At 34.3% G+C, this 21,043-nt stretch overlaps 2 protein-coding genes and 2 long non-coding RNA genes across 8 annotated transcripts in view; 3 read left to right on the plus strand and 1 right to left on the minus strand.

Moving 5' to 3' along the window:
• The window catches only part of LOC130994899 (uncharacterized), an 89,233-nt gene extending 80,935 nt beyond the window's left edge, over positions 1-8,298 (minus strand). For 2 of the 5 annotated variants that reach the window (XM_057920023.1, XM_057920022.1), the window contains exon 1: positions 1,785-4,089. In XM_057920023.1, the coding sequence (XP_057776006.1) occupies positions 2,742-3,845 (1,104 nt within the window). In that variant the 5' untranslated portion in view covers positions 3,846-4,089 and the 3' untranslated portion in view covers positions 1,785-2,741. Of the gene's footprint in view, positions 1-1,784; positions 4,968-5,612; positions 5,678-7,531 lie in introns of those variants that run through there. The other 3 variants (XM_057920024.1, XM_057920025.1, XM_057920027.1) reach the window with 3 other exon arrangements.
• Positions 8,299-10,910: 2,612 nt separating this feature from the next.
• On the plus strand, positions 10,911-14,000 carry LOC130995006 (uncharacterized). Its single transcript, XR_009091987.1, has 3 exons — positions 10,911-11,082; positions 11,678-11,782; positions 13,600-14,000. It is a non-coding gene; the product is annotated as an uncharacterized LOC130995006 (long non-coding RNA).
• An 89-nt stretch (positions 14,001-14,089) lies between these two features.
• On the plus strand, positions 14,090-20,650 carry LOC130994867 (uncharacterized). The gene is made up of 7 exons (XM_057919978.1): positions 14,090-14,381; positions 14,487-14,551; positions 14,774-14,914; positions 15,039-15,116; positions 15,231-15,302; positions 15,391-15,504; positions 19,597-20,650. The coding sequence occupies exons 2-7, from the start codon at positions 14,518-14,520 to the stop codon at positions 20,559-20,561; spliced, it is 1,404 nt and encodes a 467-aa protein (XP_057775961.1). The 5' UTR covers positions 14,090-14,381; positions 14,487-14,517; the 3' UTR covers positions 20,562-20,650.
• Positions 15,982-19,215, plus strand: LOC130995008 (uncharacterized). Its single transcript, XR_009091990.1, has 3 exons — positions 15,982-16,370; positions 18,225-18,291; positions 18,895-19,215. It is a non-coding gene; the product is annotated as an uncharacterized LOC130995008 (long non-coding RNA).
• Positions 20,651-21,043: the final 393 nt, after the last annotated feature.

A 21,043-nucleotide genomic window follows, 5' to 3' on the forward strand; every position in this document is an offset into this window, starting at 1 on the left:
GGGTATCTTTTAGTGTTTTAGGGTTCTAGCATCCATAATTCGTTACATTAAAGACAGTCAAAAATCAATCATACCTCGTCTAATCTCATTCAAACACATAGGCAACACAAACACATATGGCACATAAGAATCACAATCAAACATCATCAAAACATGCTCTGTTTTTACACTGACTCAACTTCAAAATTTAATCTGTTCTGACTCCGACATCTCCTGGACTCGAGACTCATACCGAAAGAAAGATCTTCGAGTCTAGTTTCATATAAAAAAAAGTAGAGTCGAAAACTCCAAGTGGTTTGAGAGATATGACGTTTTTACCACGATCTACCATGTTCGGCAGTTTTGAACAATCGAAAACTTGGATTTTTGAAAAATAGTAAACGTTGTCAAACTGGGCTCAACTTTGGTGGATATCTATCTAACACAATAAGGTTAATACCATAAAACTTTGGAAAGCTAGATCACACATGAAGCTACTGAAATAAATGACTCTTTCATCTGTTCTCTGAAATTCTCGGTAGTAATGTGCAGTTTAGGTTTTGCATTTTAAAGAGGTATCAAACGAAGTTGGAATGGCCTGAAATTTTACCAGGGTACTCAAGACTCATGTAGGGACTTGCTATAAAATTTTCAAAGCTATTAGACATCGACAAACCGTCGATCACAGTAGGTCAGTAGGCCTACGAAATTCATATTTATAAGTCCTTAAAAAAATTATTTATATAAATCAAGAAATAAGAGTTTAATCCCAAAAATATTCATTAAAAGTCCATCATAATTTAAATAAAGAACGGACCTCATTTAAAATAAATAGTCCCAAACTTGTTACGCACATATACTAAATCTTTCATGAAACATCCTTTAAAATAAACTTTGATACATAGAAAATAATTCAACAACTTGAGTTCTTAAGGGGTTATTTTGCAATAGACACCAAATCTGCCTCGGATCTCCAAATGATGCTCCAAAAGACATTCTGGAAACTAGACATTTCAAGGATCATTCTCCAATTTGAATCGAATGAAAAACAATTCAAACGAGCAAGATATGCCCTCTCAAAGATGGGTATTTAACAAGCAAAAATCTGAAAATTTCAGATTTCCAGATTACAACCAAGTCAGTGGGCTTTCTTTAAAAATTCATATCTCCCTTTACAAAACTCCACTGGGAACCCCAAGGGTCAATCTGGAAACTAGGGAGAGATCATAACACTCTCCAGTTGGATTTACTCTAAGAACATTCATGGTTTAGAAGATATGACTGTCTAAAGTTCAGTGCACAAAAAGCGTTCAAGTTTGGCAGATTCATAACATAAATCAGAAAACCAACTTTAGGCTTCACCAAAAATTCTAAAACTAATCAAGTAAGTTCCCAACATGTCAGTGAATATTCAGTAGAAAGCTAGGCTTGAGAATCAAAGATTTAAGTCGGGCTTTGCCACCTCAAAGTCGTAGGTTTGTAAAATCTACTGGATGGTACATGGAATAAGAACTAGATTTCAAGAATTTATACCGGTTGTTTCCCTTATTCAAAAATGGTGAGGCCGATGTCAAAAGAAAGATACGGGAGTCTAGAGTGACATATTCAAGTTTCAAAGGTTTTCACCGATTGAAACTTTACTTATGGCCTCCCAAAGATTGTTTACCAAAAATGTATTCCAGATGGGCAGTGATGTTTACAAATTCATAAATAAATCATAAGAGCTTCAAACCTTCTGAAATTTTGCCAAAGTATATAAAACATATGAAAGATGATACACAATTAATTTGGGAATTTTTGGGAACCTTTTGGATGGCTGGAATCGCCTTGCAAAACACTGCCGGAGCAGTGTGCTTATGGCAGAACTCGTGGCTGCTCTTCGGTTCCTTAGTGAAGAATGAAGATGATGAAAAGATTGTTGCCTGTATAATGGAATGTTAGATGCATTCTTGCGTGTGGTGGGGAAGGGAGTAGGTGGAAAGTTTGGTGTAGTGGAATTAGTGGAGTGGAAAGGGTGGTGAGAAAAAATGTAGTGGAAGAAAGCAAAAGGTGGTGGAGATAGTTGGTGGAGTGGAGAAGTGGAGATTATGCGTGTATAGTGTAGGAGACATTAGGGAGTGGAAAAAAAATAATGATGATTGTATGCTTACATATATGTCTAGCATATTCATGTATCTACTTCATAGCATTGATAGGTGAAACTGTAATTGGTTATAAGAGTTTGTAAAGTATGAGAATGAGATTGATGAATAAATAAATTATATCCTCATGCCTTGGTGATGCTAATACAGTAATATGAATCTAGATTAAATCCGTAGATTGAATTTGCGTTGCAGTCGGAATAATTTCTCGACTTCTAGTAGCACTAATAAAATATAACTGCTTCTGTTTCTCGATTAATAAATAACATGACTTTGCTAAGTCAGTTATAACTTGGAAATAATAATTATTGATTGCTCAATAATCCTCGTCGCGTTTTTTTTTTTTTTTTTTTTCATACGTTATAAAAATATAACGCTAAAATAATAACTCTGCCTCTGATAAAAAAAATCAGAACCATAAACTGGATTCATTTATAAAAATTTGCATTTACTAGTTTTTATCATAAATAAAAGAGCGGGCTACTACATACTACCCCTCTTAACAAAAATTTCGTCCCGAAATTTGCATATCTCTGCTAAAACAGTTCGGGGTATTTTTCCTTCATCTTGTCTTCAAGTTCCCGCGTAACTTCTCTTGTCTGCGGTGTTTCCATAAGATTTTCACTGATGTGATTGAGGCTGATTTCGCAAGTGTCCACGTATTGCTGGCAAGGGGGTGTGGGTGTTCCCAATTGCTGAACCTCGTTGTCTGTTGGGGCATTGCGTGGAGTAGTGACCTTTTTGGCCACAATTGTAACAACCGTTAGTTCCAGCCCGACAGATACCCCTATGCATCTTACCGCAATTTGGGCAAGGTGAAATTCCTTTCTGACCTTGGTTACCTCCAGTTGGCTCGAGATTAGTCTGTGCCTCGTACCTTGGTTGAATAAACTGTTCGGCCCGTTCCTTTTCTTGCCACACTTTCTTACTGGTCTGATTGATATTGTCTTCGTTGTTGTCCCACTTGTGCTTCCCTTTGAGAGTATGTGAGGCTCCTGGTGGATCGTTTGGCGTTGAGATCAATGGTGGGGCTGACTTGTCTGACGGCATTGCAGCTTCAATGTCAAGTGCCCTGTTCAGAGACTCCGTGTATGAGAGTCCTCCGTGGCTTGCTAGAACCATCTTAATTTCGTACCGCAGTCCTTCACAAAATTTCTCTGCCATCTTCTCCTCTGTGTCCACTTGTTGCGGAGCAAACCTAGACATGTTGCAGAATTCCTTGTCGTATTCAACCACAGATTTATTTCCTTGCTTCAACTCGTAGAACTCAGCTTCTTTCTTCTTCCTATAGCTTTTCGGAATATATTTATCATATAATCCCGTCTTAAAATCTTCCCAAGTATAACTTGCCCATTGTTCAGGTGTCAGAATTTTTCGACGTGCTTCCCACCAGAAGTCAGCTGATCCTGTTAGTTGGAAAGAGACGCAAGATAGGCGCTCCTCATCAGTACAACGTAGAAAGTTGAAAAGGCGTTCCATTGCACGCACCCAAATCTCAGCTTCAGCCGGTTCACTCGTTCCGTCAAACGTAGGTGGATTTTGCCTTAAAAAGAGTTCTTCGACTCTCCTAGTCGGAGGCGGAGGGGATGGGTTATGTCCTCGAGCATCTTGTGGTTCTTCGGGTACAGCGTTACGGTTTCTGCGATTGTTATTGTTTTTCGCAGGGCGTCCTCTCTTAGGCGGCATTCTGATAGCAAAGATGTGCCAATTAGTACACTCTAGCATAATCTAATACAAGCCTCAAAAGAATTCTTGTAAATGTCAACTTAATATAACTTGTAAACAAGTCATGACTCCAATGACATCATTGATCATTGATGTAGTAAGCTTTAAGGGTCCTTAGCATCTCAAATCTATGAGTCATAACAATCCTTAAGCATATATTATCACATCATCTAAACTGGATACTTAAGCATAAGTCATGGAGATTTATAGTGGCTATAATATCATCAGCTTAAAAAAATTTTTCTATACGTATCACTTATCTTGCTTCCTTCACTATAGCCACCAAAAGATACAATCTAATTTTTTCTATGTTTGCTTCTATGTTCTGTCGTAGTGGTGATCTCATATCTTAATAGCTCTATGTTCATAGGGATTCATTCCATAGGCATACTTAATCGCGCTTGCGTAAATCATTTCATTCAATAACAACATAACATAGTTATTAACAGTTACTCACTTTGCTATTACGATAATTTTCACTTTTTGTAAACATTAACTCAAAACTTGGAAGAGCATACCATTATGCTTCGTTGAGTGTGATACGATGAAGTGCTGAGCTTTGTCGATTGAACTCTAGACACTTTAGTGATCCATTCTAAGTTTGGCTTAAATAAACTATTAGGCTCAGAGCAAACGAACTGCTCTGATACCACTCTGTCACGACCGGCCTTAATTAGGGATAATTAAGCCGGGAAATCATGACTGGGGAAGGGAAATTAAGAAGCGGGTTTAGAAAGGGGCGTATGAAAGAATACTCAAAGAACTTGAATACGCGTGAAATATTCCTTAAAAAGGAAAAAGGCATAGTTCGCATAAAAAGGGTACTCAAAGAACTTGTATACGCGTTATATTCCTTAAAAGGAAAAAGGCATAGTTCGCATAAAAAGGGTACTCAAAGAACTTGTATACGCGTTATATTCCTTAAAAGGAAAAAGGCATCGTTGGGGGCTTGGCTTAAAACATTATCAGAGTTTGCAACGGAAGGCGTAACTGAAATAATCAGGGTTTACAGCGGAATGCATAACTGAGATACATGTATGAAGACATGTATCCTTTCTGAGCCTACTTTAAGTTCGACAAAAACTCCACTCAGTAACACTTCATCGCCCATCACAGCTCAACCTGCACAATCATAAACATCGAAGGGCTAAGTACAAAAGTACTTAGTGGGCAGTTGCCAAGCATATAACATAACATCAACAACAAAACACAACTTCGCATAAGAGGCATAAGTTTCTTTCATATCATTTGCTCATTAAACATTTCCAAATTCATAAATAGCATAAGGGCATTCTTCATCATCAACAATCATAAACAAGCATCGTGTCGTGGAGAAGGCCTTCCCCAACGAACACGGGCATCGCACCGTGAGAGGGGGCCTCCCTCAGCGGTCACGGCATCGTACTATTGAGGGAGGCCTCCCCCAATAGACGCTGTAACACTGGCATACTGGCATACTGGCATCGCGCCGCGAGAGAGGCCTCTCTCAGCGGACACGGGCATCGCGCCGTGAGGAAGGCCCTCCTCAGCGGACACGGCATCGTACTATTGAGGGAGGCCTCCCCCAACAGACGCAAGCATCAAACATAAGCATAAACTTATCAGCGTAAAGCATTCAAGCGTAAATAAGCGTAATCATTTAATGTGCATCATAATAAAGCTTAACTCATTTAAGCGTAATAAAGCATACCATACTTGAAGATCCAATTTGCATTTTAAAGCATAACATTTGCATAGCATTTTATTTACGCGTAAGGAATTGCCCACCTCAATTGTTCTTAAAGCTGGCGTGGAGTCGTTTCTTCTTCGGCTTCACTTTCTGTCGCCCGGACCTTCATTGATGAAGAGTCGATAAGTTCGTGAAGTAATTGTCATAAGACAAAGTATAATTCTACGTGCCTAGGGTATCTTTTAGTGTTTTAGGGTTCTAGCATCCATAATTCGTTACATTAAAGACAGTCAAAAATCAATCATACCTCGTCTAATCTCATTCAAACACATAGGCAACACAAACACATATGGCACATAAGAATCACAATCAAACATCATCAAAACATGCTCTGTTTTTACACTGACTCAACTTCAAAATTTAATCTGTTCTGACTCCGACATCTCCTGGACTCGAGACTCATACCGAAAGAAAGATCTTCGAGTCTAGTTTCATATAAAAAAAAGTAGAGTCGAAAACTCCAAGTGGTTTGAGAGATATGACGTTTTTACCACGATCTACCATGTTCGGCAGTTTTGAACAATCGAAAACTTGGATTTTTGAAAAATAGTAAACGTTGTCAAACTGGGCTCAACTTTGGTGGATATCTATCTAACACAATAAGGTTAATACCATAAAACTTTGGAAAGCTAGATCACACATGAAGCTACTGAAATAAATGACTCTTTCATCTGTTCTCTGAAATTCTCGGTAGTAATGTGCAGTTTAGGTTTTGCATTTTAAAGAGGTATCAAACGAAGTTGGAATGGCCTGAAATTTTACCAGGGTACTCAAGACTCATGTAGGGACTTGCTATAAAATTTTCAAAGCTATTAGACATCGACAAACCGTCGATCACAGTAGGTCAGTAGGCCTACGAAATTCATATTTATAAGTCCTTAAAAAAATTATTTATATAAATCAAGAAATAAGAGTTTAATCCCAAAAATATTCATTAAAAGTCCATCATAATTTAAATAAAGAACGGACCTCATTTAAAATAAATAGTCCCAAACTTGTTACGCACATATACTAAATCTTTCATGAAACATCCTTTAAAATAAACTTTGATACATAGAAAATAATTCAACAACTTGAGTTCTTAAGGGGTTATTTTGCAATAGACACCAAATCTGCCTCGGATCTCCAAATGATGCTCCAAAAGACATTCTGGAAACTAGACATTTCAAGGATCATTCTCCAATTTGAATCGAATGAAAAACAATTCAAACGAGCAAGATATGCCCTCTCAAAGATGGGTATTTAACAAGCAAAAATCTGAAAATTTCAGATTTCCAGATTACAACCAAGTCAGTGGGCTTTCTTTAAAAATTCATATCTCCCTTTACAAAACTCCACTGGGAACCCCAAGGGTCAATCTGGAAACTAGGGAGAGATCATAACACTCTCCAGTTGGATTTACTCTAAGAACATTCATGGTTTAGAAGATATGACTGTCTAAAGTTCAGTGCACAAAAAGCGTTCAAGTTTGGCAGATTCATAACATAAATCAGAAAACCAACTTTAGGCTTCACCAAAAATTCTAAAACTAATCAAGTAAGTTCCCAACATGTCAGTGAATATTCAGTAGAAAGCTAGGCTTGAGAATCAAAGATTTAAGTCGGGCTTTGCCACCTCAAAGTCGTAGGTTTGTAAAATCTACTGGATGGTACATGGAATAAGAACTAGATTTCAAGAATTTATACCGGTTGTTTCCCTTATTCAAAAATGGTGAGGCCGATGTCAAAAGAAAGATACGGGAGTCTAGAGTGACATATTCAAGTTTCAAAGGTTTTCACCGATTGAAACTTTACTTATGGCCTCCCAAAGATTGTTTACCAAAAATGTATTCCAGATGGGCAGTGATGTTTACAAATTCATAAATAAATCATAAGAGCTTCAAACCTTCTGAAATTTTGCCAAAGTATATAAAACATATGAAAGATGATACACAATTAATTTGGGAATTTTTGGGAACCTTTTGGATGGCTGGAATCGCCTTGCAAAACACTGCCGGAGCAGTGTGCTTATGGCAGAACTCGTGGCTGCTCTTCGGTTCCTTAGTGAAGAATGAAGATGATGAAAAGATTGTTGCCTGTATAATGGAATGTTAGATGCATTCTTGCGTGTGGTGGGGAAGGGAGTAGGTGGAAAGTTTGGTGTAGTGGAATTAGTGGAGTGGAAAGGGTGGTGAGAAAAAATGTAGTGGAAGAAAGCAAAAGGTGGTGGAGATAGTTGGTGGAGTGGAGAAGTGGAGATTATGCGTGTATAGTGTAGGAGACATTAGGGAGTGGAAAAAAAATAATGATGATTGTATGCTTACATATATGTCTAGCATATTCATGTATCTACTTCATAGCATTGATAGGTGAAACTGTAATTGGTTATAAGAGTTTGTAAAGTATGAGAATGAGATTGATGAATAAATAAATTATATCCTCATGCCTTGGTGATGCTAATACAGTAATATGAATCTAGATTAAATCCGTAGATTGAATTTGCGTTGCAGTCGGAATAATTTCTCGACTTCTAGTAGCACTAATAAAATATAACTGCTTCTGTTTCTCGATTAATAAATAACATGACTTTGCTAAGTCAGTTATAACTTGGAAATAATAATTATTGATTGCTCAATAATCCTCGTCGCGTTTTTTTTTTTTTTTTTTTTTCATACGTTATAAAAATATAACGCTAAAATAATAACTCTGCCTCTGATAAAAAAAATCAGAACCATAAACTGGATTCATTTATAAAAATTTGCATTTACTAGTTTTTATCATAAATAAAAGAGCGGGCTACTACAAATAATGAGTTATTATGTTGTAAGAGCATATGTTGACGTTACATGATGAATCATGAGAGCGTTTATATCATATGATGTTATATGATTGAGGATGCATAATTATGAGTTATGATGTGATGTATTTGAGATGTTTTGTGATGAGAATTGTTTGAGCAATTGTGATAAGTCACGATGATAATCATGTATATAGAATAATCTTCATACTTACTTGCTAAAGTTGTTCATGTGATAAGTGCAAAAAATTCGTAGATATAATATTATGATAGTATGTAATATGTCAATCCAAAACAGTTCATGCAATCAGTTTATCCCAAAACGTACATAAGATAAAACTAATTCATGCAATAAATGAATTAAAACTATATCTGTTGAATTATTTTTTATTTATGTATGAATTTTTAACGAATCCAATAACAAAGAAAAAAATCTTTAACGAATCCAATAACAATTATCCTAATATATATAACGAGTCCAATACCGAAAATGGAATATGTCTAAAATGTGATGAATTATAGAGTATAATCGTATGAATTTTTATAAAATATTAAACGAATAATACATATATTTATTTAATTCAAAATAATTCGTACAACTGAGAAGCATCGTTCATACTGAACTTAGTGCACCATGCAATATAGAACAATAGATTAAAATAATTAATAAATATAGAAATTTCTTTGATTGAGGATGCATTAAAACATAATGATAAAATGAAACGTTGACTATTTATTTATTATTCTGCAGCCTTCCTTGATTGTATAAATTAAATTCATATTTTTTTTATTATGGAATGTAATATATTGCTTAAACATAATCCCTTCATTTAAGAGGAACTAGTAGGAAGAACGTGCGATGCACGTTGAACACATGTAATTTTATATTATGTAAATAAAATACATTATTATATTGTTTTGAATATTTGTAATTGACTTATTCATTTGACTATTATTGTAATTAATGAATCAATGCAACTATTAATGAATAAATTTAAATGTAAGAAAGTAATATTCATAATACGCCTCTAAATAAAAAAGCAAAAAGATATATGAAAAACATCCTAAATTATCTAAGTACGGATCAAGACGAATTTTAAATCTTTTCTTGTTTGATTTTGACGATTGAGGATATTTTGTTCTTTTTTTTGGTTTGGAACATAATGTTGTTCAGCGGCAGATCGTCGTCACTTGGAATATCAATGTCGTCATCAAACTTTTTCTTGGGTGCTCTTCTTTTTTTCTTTTGGGGGTCTGCAGGCTGCAACTCCATCGTAGATTTTTTCTTTCTAGACGGGATTACTCTTTTTGATTTCTCGGGTGAATTTTTCTTTTCTTCCTCTTGAGTGGGCTCTTCTTCAATTTCTCCAACATCGATGCTTTCCATCAATTGCATCTTTTGGATTGCATTTGCAACGATATTGAGATTTCTCCGTTGATCAAATTTTATAGACTTGAGCATCGTCATGAAGCGTATTTCTGTGTACGTTTGTGGGCTTAATCATCTATAGTACATGGAGTATGTTTCACCCAGTGAAAATATATAATTTTTGTAATTAGGTAATATTGAATTTTGTAATATGAATTATTTAAATTATAGTAAGTGTTTAAGTAAGAAATCTTAATTTACCTCTTTGATTGAAGAAAGATATTCATCCATGGAGCATCCTACATATACCTCTGCCGCTTGATCGAATAGTGTAATACGCGCATTGCATTCGCCTTGTATAACATTTATTGTTATTATGTATCTAGAATTATATGAAATGATAAAAACTATTATATTTTTGTTATTATGTTAGTAATTAATTTATATATATATATATATGTATATATATATAAGAGATGTTTCTACACTATATAATTTTCAATTGGTAGCAGTTTTAAATTTGATAATTACCTGGACGACGTCCCAAGAACTTCTTCATTGCATGTTTTGCATATTGCACTCTCATCAATTTTGGAAAACGATGTGTTGTAAGTTTTACAAGAATCATACCATATTGTTGCTTTATTTTCAACTTTGTCAATAATTCTCGTAAAGCAATACGAAACACCCTAATATATGACAAAAAAAATAATATATTATAGAAATAGTCGATTATGTACTTTTGAAATGTATTATTAATTTATTTAAATGTCGTACCACTTCTAATAAATGTTGAGTGTCTCTGAGATCTTTAAGAGTGACCACCTTTGCTTGTTTTATTTTTAGTGTCATTGCTAATTTAGCAATTGCTAATGCATCATCAGCATCAGAACACCCGCATATAATATTAAGTGATATGTTAAAATGATTTTTTTAATATATAATTTATTTGTTTTTTGATACGTACGCATTGGTTGAATCTCGTCGCATGTTGGTGTAATTTGCAAGACGAATCTCGTTGTATTTTACCACCTAAATAATATATATATTTAACAATCTTAATAAGAGAGAACTTTCTTACTATTGGGAGGAATAGTACTATTCAAAAAATAGTGCCCAGGGTATTTTGGTCATTTTTTTTCATTTGTGGGTTTTTTGCAAAAAACAAAAAAATGCTTTATCTTTGTCTCCACACATTTTTCTTCTTCACATTTACTTTATACCACCTGCCGACCTGCGTTTAGCTTCCTAGCAAAAACAAAGAGATTTCTTGTCAGAATATTTGCCTGTGAAAGTGTGAAATCCGATCTTAGTTCAACAAAAAATCACACTAGACAAATCCATAACACCAACAAAACAAGGAGGTAAGCTTTGATTTCTGCACCTTGCTTTTATCATTTTTCGTTTTTATAACCCTAGAATTTTTATGAGAAATTGAGCTGAGAATAACACAATCAAATTAGTTTTGGGGCTGGGTTTCTTGCTTTGTTGTTTGCTTGAGCTCAGAATAACACAATCGAATCAGTCTTGGGGCTGGGTTTCTTGCTTTGTTGTTTGCTTTGAGGGTGCCGATCGGGAACATCGAGTCTTGGTTGAGTTTTAGCTAAGTTGTGGTTCAGTTTCTTGTGTTTCTTGTCCATATTGAGGGCTGGGTTAAAATTCAACTCGATTCTTTGCTGGCTTGTTCAACTGGATATTCAATATAACTGATCGATCGCAACTTTAATATAGATAACATAGTTGTAATATTTAATTATTTGCAATATTGTTTATAATAATTATTAATTAGGTTCGTATCTAGAGAAGAAAACAGATCTAGAATACTGTCAAACACATGTGGCTAAAGAAAGGAAAATTAAGTCCGAATTTTATTATCATTTTTGGGCATCTTCTTTGTATGCTGAAGTTTGAGCTCCCTCTCAATTTCATATCTCATTGTGGTTTTCGTGTTGGTCGAAGGGAGGATTGAATCGGTAGATCCATATAAGAAAATCGAGACGAGCCCAGATAACAAGCAAAACGTACTGCAAAAAGAAAAAGGAAAAACAAAGAAGAGAAAAACAGGTATTTTCCCTTTAAATAATTTAAATTCAAGTTATTACTATGAAGATGTTCCCATATATGTTGTGATTTTACATTTGTGGAGTGTTCTCTTTATTAAAAGGGTGGAAAACATATATTTTCATCATTTTTCACTTCCTTTTCACATGTTGTAGTGTGAATATTTTTCCATTAGCAGGATGGATTTTTTTTTTTTTCCTGAACATTCCTTTTGCTTCATTTTTATTCAAATTAATTCATGATAATATTATCAAGAGGTATTGATGTGATAATATTTTTCATATTTATTTATCCTAGAAAACATAATAAAGATGGAGACCATTAAACGTGATAAACTTTGTCCTTTTCTTATGATAAATTAGTAACCAAAGAAAAGACTCTAGCTCCTTTATAGTTAAAGCCAATTGAGGATTGTAGGGTGTCTTCTCTTTGATTGATAATTAAATTAATTTATCATATGAAAATGAGGGATAACAAAAAATTCACACTTTAAATGTATTCTTTCTTTTTCTTCATTTAGAATTTGACCTTTCACCTTTATCATTTATCCTTTTTACTTTGTCACACAAAAAATGAAGGGATAATATTATCCCTCTTTGGAATTGAAAGAATAAATGATAAATGATGAAATTCTCTTTTGTAGAAAATGGTGGGTAAAAAAAATAAGGCATTTAAAAGAGGAACTTTTTGTTTTTCCACTTTTTCTAATGATAAATTTATCAATCAAATAGAATACACTCATATAGAAAAATTCAATATATATAGAAAAGATAAACACAAAGAAGAAGGCTAGGAAGATATAAACAGAACATTTATGCAGTCAGCTAATCCCCAAAAACTCGAGGTGACATGTCCTCAAACGATATTCAAATTATTGTATCGTGGAAATTTTAAATAGAGAATCAAGAAATAGAAAGTAGCAAGAAGACTAAAGTATATAGAAGTACATAATAAATTTAAGACAAGTAAAGCGATGACTTATTTTTAAGTTTGGGGCTTATATAATTAGTTTCTTTTTAAGATTTAACTAATAGTACTTGTTTATCCATAGCGTATGTGTTTTTAGGGGTTTTCAAGTTCCTTTTCTATCTCTTTTTTAATAAAATTTCTATTTCGGCAACTTGTTTATCCACTAATTATTGTTGTTGTTATTTTATACTCCCTCCGTCTACAAAATAATTTCTTAGGAGGGAGTGACGTGAGTTTTAAGAAAAAAATTGTTGAATATATTGAGAGCTAGCTAGCGGCTTCGGTATCGGCATCAGCAGCGGCTTTCTGGTTATTCATTTGAAATTAAGAAAAAATGAGAAGAAGAAGAAGGATTTGGGATTGAGATTTACTCTTTATTGCAAATGTGAAACGTACAGAGAGATATGAAGGTGTGAGAGAGGGTAGAGAGAGAAAGAGAGTTACAGGGTAGAGAGAGGAAATTGTGGGTGCAAGTGTGCAGAAGAAAAAACGCAGATGGAGTATATTGTGTGGATTTTGACTAGGACTCTATTTTTAATTGATGATAATAATGTATGGTTCTTGCTCATGAGTGCAGGTGATGGTAATGAATTATATATGATTGGAGGAATGGGCCTACATTTTTAATTTAAATTTATTTTAATTGATTAATTGAATATAACTGATTTAATATAATTATGTATAGTCAGTATTAATTGTTCTATTCAATATGTAAGTTAGGTTAGTTTTTTTTAGACCTCTACATATATTGATATTTCACTAATCTTGTAGTACATTATTTTGAGACCTCTAGGTCCTCTACATATATTGATATATTCATTCTAATATTTTTTTTTCTAAATTATTCTCAGACACATGCTCGTTCATTGACATTCACTTCTTCAAGAGTAGTGAGTATTGTCTGACACTTGAGTAAGTCTCCACAACATGGATTTTCTCTCTTACGTCTTCAAATCTCTGTAAATTAAAATGTATTAGTTTTCAGGTTCAATGTTAAAAAGTATAAACAACTTGAGCTTGCCTATGAAACATCATTTTTTCCAACACACCCACATATTATGTACTAATGCACCATCATAAATATAGAACTGTAATTCTTGAGAATTAAATGTATACTCTCAAGACCTTCATCATTAAATAAGGAGTACGACAGTTGATTCCTATTAGGTTACTTGCTCATATGTTTTGTTTGGTTTTTTGACATCTTATGATCTCCATCATTTTTTTACTTTCTAATTTTGTGTTTTTTCTCCCCAGCGTGTTTCCACTCCAAGAAAGCTATTCCGCCTCTCCAAATTCAACTGTGCGCTTGGTTTTATTCCATTTTTTATTTGTGTTATGATCTTTGTCTTCATGTGTTTTGGCTCTTTCATTGTATTTAAATGTCATGTCGCACTGTTTCTTCGTTATAGTTATTGTTTTGAAGTTTAGAGAATGAGGTTCATTATTCTAGGACTAGGAGCAAATTGGGTTATTGCCTTTAGCCTGTAGGTTTTTTAAGGATTCGTTACTGTTTTATACGGGATTATTATTTTTGGTTTCTAGTTTTCAACGGGCGGCCTCAGCGTCCACTTGTCTTTGCTCCCATCAAATTTCTTTGCTGGAACACTTTCATCCGTTTCTTGCAGCTTCGGTGAGTCGCTGCCCTACTTTGATCTCATAATAGTATTTTCGAGTTTCATTTTCTTTTCATATTTTATTATATCACCAGCTAAATTACTTACTTCTCATGTGTCAGGACTTTTACCGCATTATTCATATATTTTATTATGGCAAAAAGAAGATGTGTGCTTTCAACGGAAGGTTACGTACTGTTGAGCTTTCTGAGTTTTTATTTTATTTTATAACTCATTTGTATCACTTACACACTTACCTTTATTTATTTCGTGTTTTTATTTTAAACTATGGTGTATGGGAATTTTAATTATTGTATAAGGCATGTTGCTAGCTGTGTAGTCACACCTACTATTTACTTTCCAATTCTTTGTTGCTTTTATGCAAATTTAATATTATTTTTGTGTTCAGATGGCTCAGACGGCTCTGTGACAACTTCAAGACGTTTATTGTTTAGTTTACCCACTCCATCAGCAACTGATATGGCTACGCCAATTATCTTTGGCCCTGAGTGTTCACATGCTCTAACTACTCAGTCGAGAAGTTTGCGAGGTGCATAATATTTGATGAATTGTGTCTAGATTTGCACAATTAAATTTAATATTATATGGGATTGCTTAGCAAGTGATGTTGCTATTATTATTATTTTTTTGTGACTATGGTTTGTAATTTTCAGATAAGACTTCGAAAAAAAGAAAGAGGCGTGTTCTTATTGTTGACACTGGTGGGAGTGTTCCAATCTCACAAGTGACAGGTTATGATTTCTCTTGTATTTGTTTTAAATTTCTTTAGAGCTTTTGAGAATTTAGCATATATTTGAAAAACTAATTTCTTTAATATTAACAATCGTTTTGTTTTCATTTGCCAGGCTCTTCTTCTAAAAATGGTCAACTTTTCCTTGGGCCAACAAATGTGATCCCTCGTTCCATATTGTCAAAAGGTATTGTTATAATTAATTTTATTTAGTGTTATTGTTTATTTACTTATCTTAACTTTGTAACTACTCTTGCATTTTGATGGTTTTGCAGGTTGCTTGCGCCGGTTGGGTTCCGATGTGACGCAACTGCCTTTGTCTAATGATGTTAATGTTTCACGGTCTAAACGTTTATCTAAAGGTTCTTGTGGACAGAGGCGCTCAAAAGGTATGTGTTTATGTCTGTTGATTACCTTATGTAATACCCGGGCTTTTGATGACGTGTTTAATTTCTTGAGTTTGAGTAATTAAGGTTTAGATCCCTTGTTTGATTTACTTTGTAAAGAGATGAGGAGTTATATGAAGTTTTCTTGTTATTTTTTTTAAGATGTTGAGATGTTCTTTCGATGATGTGAGAATGATGTGAGATTTTATATCCGTATTTGAGTTTGAGTATTTGAATAATTCGAGATAATTATTTGAATGAGAATGATGAACTCGGAAGTGAGATCTGAGTCCGTTAAAACGTTTTTCAAAATTTTGACTTTTTGACGATGAATAGTAAAATACTGCTATTTCGTCTTTTTGTCGACTTTCAAAATCTTATGTGCACGTCGTCGAGAAATATTCTTAGTTTTTCGATACGAGTCCAATAATGAAAGTTTTTTTTTTTTTTTTACTACAAGTGAATAGTGAATCGGGATTTCTCGATAAACGTGTAGATCTCGTTTATCAGAATTTCGAGAACGAGCTTGTATTTTCTATATTTATATAGAATTACGAGTGTAATGAAAGTGAGTAGAGGTTGAGAGGGCGAGTAACGAAGAGTATGGGTAGTTAGTCGTTAAAACGAGACGAGACGAGATATTTAACGACTAAATATCTAACCTACCCTACCCCTAACCACCCCCCAACCGCCCAAACCCACTCACTCACACTATATCACGTTGATATCAGCCACAACACACACACTAACACCTAAAACACACACACACTTCACGCATAACACCATTTTCTTTGGTGTTGGAGCTTTTGACCTCCGATTTGAGCACCGAGACGAGCGTCGATCATCTTTTCGATCACGTATCTAAGTAGGTAAGATCTCTACCTACGTTTTGATGGTTTTCTTTTCGATTTTCGTCGACGTCGAAAAACGTCGATTCTCGACTTTATTTTGAAACGACGTCGGATCGTCGTGAAATTTTAGTATGTTGTTCTTGGGTAGATGTTGAGCATGTTTAATGAAGGGAGTAAGAACGGAACGAACCGTAGCTATGAAACCCATGAGGGCAGCCCCGTTTTTCACAGATTAGCTTGTCTTTCGATTTTTGTTTGATCGTTTTGACTTGATATTTGTGCTTAGGGGTATGCTAGAATCGATATATATTAAATTCGTATTTTTCCAAACACGAAAATTGTATAAATTTTTAGAGTATGATTATTTAAATTCGTGAAGTTTGAGACGTTGCATAATGAATATTATTGCGTATATGTGTTCTACGATATCACATGAGCATGCTAATTGATTTACAATTTATGGATGATAATTGTTGAACGAAATTAAAACTGGAATTCTGTCAAAATTTTACAGCAGTTTCAAGCTTATGTTTCGATGAGTTTTCATTGCTTGATGGCTCTGAAATTTTAGTATGTTTATCTATGATATGTGTATTTCGTTGCTGCAAAATTTCATGTCTTTTGGATGATGTTTGCTATTTTAAAGATATTTTGAAAAATCCTTGACAGAATCTGTCAACTATTGGTAGACTTCACAAAAACGTTTATATCTATTAATCCATGAAGGATTTTGCATCACCGTTTTTTTTAAACGAAACTAGACTTCAATAGTTTTCTAAAAACATAAGATTTCGATTTTTATGACCTCTGAAACAGAGCAGTTTATTATTTCAAAAATGCCCTGTTCTGCTGTCATATTTGTCCAACAGTAAAAGTGTATGAGTTTCATTGTTTATTTGGCAGATCATATGAACGTTTTCTCTTGTGAAATTTTAACCAAATCTTCAAGGATACCTTTAGTTTTGGATGATTAAATTTGATGGAATTTTATTAAGGTTTGCCTTGGTTTCTAATGGCCTAAACAAAATTGGCAGAAACTGTCAATCTTTGACAGCCTGCACTAAAAGAGCAATATCTCCAAAAAACCTTTAACCTTTTTGGTTAACTACCATTTTTAGAGTGAACTACACTTCATGAAGTTTTTGAGATCAATTGGTATGAGAGTTTATGATGATTGAGTTGGTTGTTATGAAGTTTTAAAGATGACACAAAAACAGCAAAACTTTCTAGAAAATAACTTGATTATATTTGTTTTGATGGATGATACGTTATGACTAAATGGTGTGAGTTGTGAGAGTTATGATTAACGCACATAAATGTTGGTATCTGACACTCGAACAATTGGTGTCGAGTATAAATGATAGTTTACTGATAAAGAGTTTTGATGATTTTGAATTGTTTGGGTTGCGTTGAAAAGATGTCAAGATGTTAAGTTTTGAGTCGAGAGACGAGTTCACGTAGTGAGATTCACGCGTTGAAATCTCGTGGCTGACATGATATATGAATAGGTCATGCCCAAATTTTTAGTGAAATTAGAATTTGAGCATAGTCAATTCTTGTTGACCCGTGACTCAAATACATGCCTAATGGAAAGTTTAACTTTCTAATCGGTTAATTAGACGAGATGAGAGCGAATAGATCTGCTAAGAAAGTGGACTTTTCGATGTGTTAAATATTTCTTTTAATTGAAGCGCTGCTAATTATAACATAAGGATGTTATAATTAATGAGTAATGACGAGAGATAATAATTGTTATATTGATTAACAATCAAGAGAGATGAACATTAGAGATACTAATGTTTCATAAAAGAGATTAGATTATTAATCGAGGTTTCTTTTATAACTTCTCACCAATTCTTCATAACGATGAAGGTCCTTTTGGGAAGTAACGACTTGAGGGAGAGAGTGACGTTACTCATTGATACAGAGACACAACGAGGTGGGCATTACTTTTATTATACGTATATAGAGATCCCCTGCTTGTCATAGGCCTCTTATACGAATGAATGCATGAGATGATTTAACTGTTAATTTCAGTTTTATATATCTATCAAACGAGTTTAATGCTACCTTTGAGCAAGTTATTTCATGACAAAATCTTTGAGTTAAAGTTATTTCAAGTATTGTCTTGCCATAAAATGTTTAAATTTTAGTATGATATCTATCTGCTTTGGCTTTGCCAATGATGCAATCGAATTCGGGTCCTGAGCAGTTGATAGCTATCCTGCCAGGACTAGTGTACACCAGTGACCGTGAGTCATCTAGCGGGTTGGCCGGTCAAGTGACCGTGAGAGGTGGCCACCTCTCCGGCACACAGTTTCAGATATGATAGATTACAAAAGAACTTAGTCTGATCAGACGAACTTTAAGAATCACAAATGAACTTAGTAAGCTTGGGCCTTTTTAGCGAAAAACTCCCTTGCTGTACTGTTTATGATGGCATGACAATTTACAGTTTTGAAGCATGTATTTTTATACCTAGGCATACGTGCCCACTGAGTGATTTTGTACTCAGCCCTGCATATGTTTTCTAAATGTGCAGGTTGAGCTGATGTGATGATGGTGCTGCAATGAGCGGAGTCTCCAGGGTTGTTAATAAATAGTTAACCTGTCTAGAATATGTCTTCATACATATGTCTAGCTACTTTCCGCTGCAAGATGTTGTTGATGTTATAGTATGTTATGTCATACTTTGAGTCTTAAGAGAATGGTTTCATACGATGTATAACTTGATTAATGATATTAATTAAGTTTTATGCTGTCTTTCATAGACTGTTTTCAATTGAGTATTAATGAATAAAAATGACGAGTTTTATTAAGATGAGTAAGTTTTACGGCTATAAATGACGCCCCTTTTCTTCCCCTTCTTCTTTAACCCCATCCCTAGTCGTGGATCACTCGGCCTAACTATCCATAGTTAGGGCGGGCTGTGACACCTTATTAATTTATTAACAGTTGCACATTTGTTTATAAAGAATATTAGTGGGTTTTCTCTCCAAAAAAAAAAGAATATTAGTGGTTAGTGTGGATTGGATGATGTAAAATTTTGGCATATTGCTTGTCTGTAAATTAATGTGACTTTTGCTCAATATGGATAGTCTGATTTTTTAAGGAGAATGCTAAACATATTCTCAATCAAAGGCTTTCACTCTTTTTTATGTTTCTTGTTTATTTAATTTGTTTATTATAATTTTGATATGCACATTGCTCACTTATGTTTTTTTTTTCTTTATTGCACAATTAGGCCGCACATCAACTTCACGCTCGGCTATGCAAAAAGATATTGAGATGTTCAGAAGATTAATTGAAATACCCAATGAGGCTTATGAACTACCACATAAAGACCCTTGTCAGCATTGTAAAGCTATTCGATTCCCTAATGAACCTCCTGGCTTCTGTTGCGCGTCAGGTAAAATAAAGATGCAGTTGCCCAAAATGCCAGATGAGTTATGGAACCTCTATGTAAATGATATGACAACTTTGGGGGTCGAGTTCCGTCGGCGTTGCAGGACATATAATAATTCTTTGGCATTCACATCTATTAAGATGACTTATGATGAAGCTTTGGCTAAAGCTAACAAAGGGGTTTACACCTTCAAAGTGCAGGGTATTGTTCGGCATTATATCCATGAACTAACACCTAAGGATGGTGTTCCAAGGCATCTGCAGTTATATTTCTATGGCACTGAGAGAGAGTTGGATAATCGTGTATCTCAATCTGAAGGATTAGACCGTGTTATAGTTTCATTGTTGGTGAACATCTTGACTAATAATCCATACCATAATTTCTTCACCAATTTGCAAAACAAAGATGACCTAGATAGTTATGCTATAGTGTTGCGTGCCAATCCTAAACTTGACCAACGTGTTTATAATTTTCCAGTAGTTGACCATGTTGCAGCAGTTTGGAATGAGGGTGTGGGAACATCTATGGAACAACCTCGTGATATTAGGGTCAACCTAAGATCAGGTGGTGTTCGCTATGTGCACTATTACTATGGATGCTATGATCCGCTTCAGTATTGTCTAATCTTTCCGTATGGCGAGCCGGGTTGGTATGCTGGAATACCCAAAACTATAGACAACATTGATTTGAATTTGGACCTAACTGAACAAGATACTGAAGATCATGAAAATAATACTGTTGATCCGCATATGCACGAAGAAGCTGACACCCTACTTGTTGCTGAGCAAAATAGTATGTTTTAATTGTTTTGCTATATGTTCATTTGTTAGGTCTTCTGCAATGTGGTTTATGTTTCTCCACTACTATATTTTTCATATTACTTTTTGCATTCTATGATGTGTTGCATTGATTTCATTATTAACTTAGTATTATGTCTTTGTGCTTATATTAATATACTAGAAATTTTTGTTGCTTATATGCGAGTTATTTAGGTTGACTTCTTTTTGTAGAGCAATAGTATTTTTTTTGTTGTTCATGAAAAAGGGTTGGTGCTTGAATCAATTAGTAGGAATATTTATTGATAATTTTTTGTTTTATATTGTTTGTTCTACTTTTGATAAGGACTTATCCATTACTCCATGCAGATTTATTGAGGAATTTCAAAGCTCTTTCATGTGTTGCTATGAGAGAATATTATTGCTATCTGTTCCAAATACGCACCGACGATATAACAAATATCCTTAGAACTGGTCGAGTAATTCAACAGTTTCAGATTGATACTTAT

The sequence above is a fragment of the Salvia miltiorrhiza genome, chromosome 7 (genome assembly GCF_028751815.1).
Source record: "Salvia miltiorrhiza cultivar Shanhuang (shh) chromosome 7, IMPLAD_Smil_shh, whole genome shotgun sequence".
Classification (NCBI taxonomy): domain Eukaryota; kingdom Viridiplantae; phylum Streptophyta; class Magnoliopsida; order Lamiales; family Lamiaceae; genus Salvia; species Salvia miltiorrhiza.

Excerpts from the sequence above, each read along its gene's own strand:
- LOC130994867 (XM_057919978.1), top strand. The coding sequence starts at position 14,518 with ATGGCAAAAAGAAGATGTGTGCTTTCAACGGAAG. Across the intron at positions 14,915-15,038 it reads TCAGTCGAGAAGTTTGCGAG|ATAAGACTTCGAAAAAAAGA; the intron begins GTGCATAATATT and ends TGTAATTTTCAG. Across the intron at positions 15,117-15,230 it reads TCCAATCTCACAAGTGACAG|GCTCTTCTTCTAAAAATGGT; the intron begins GTTATGATTTCT and ends TTCATTTGCCAG.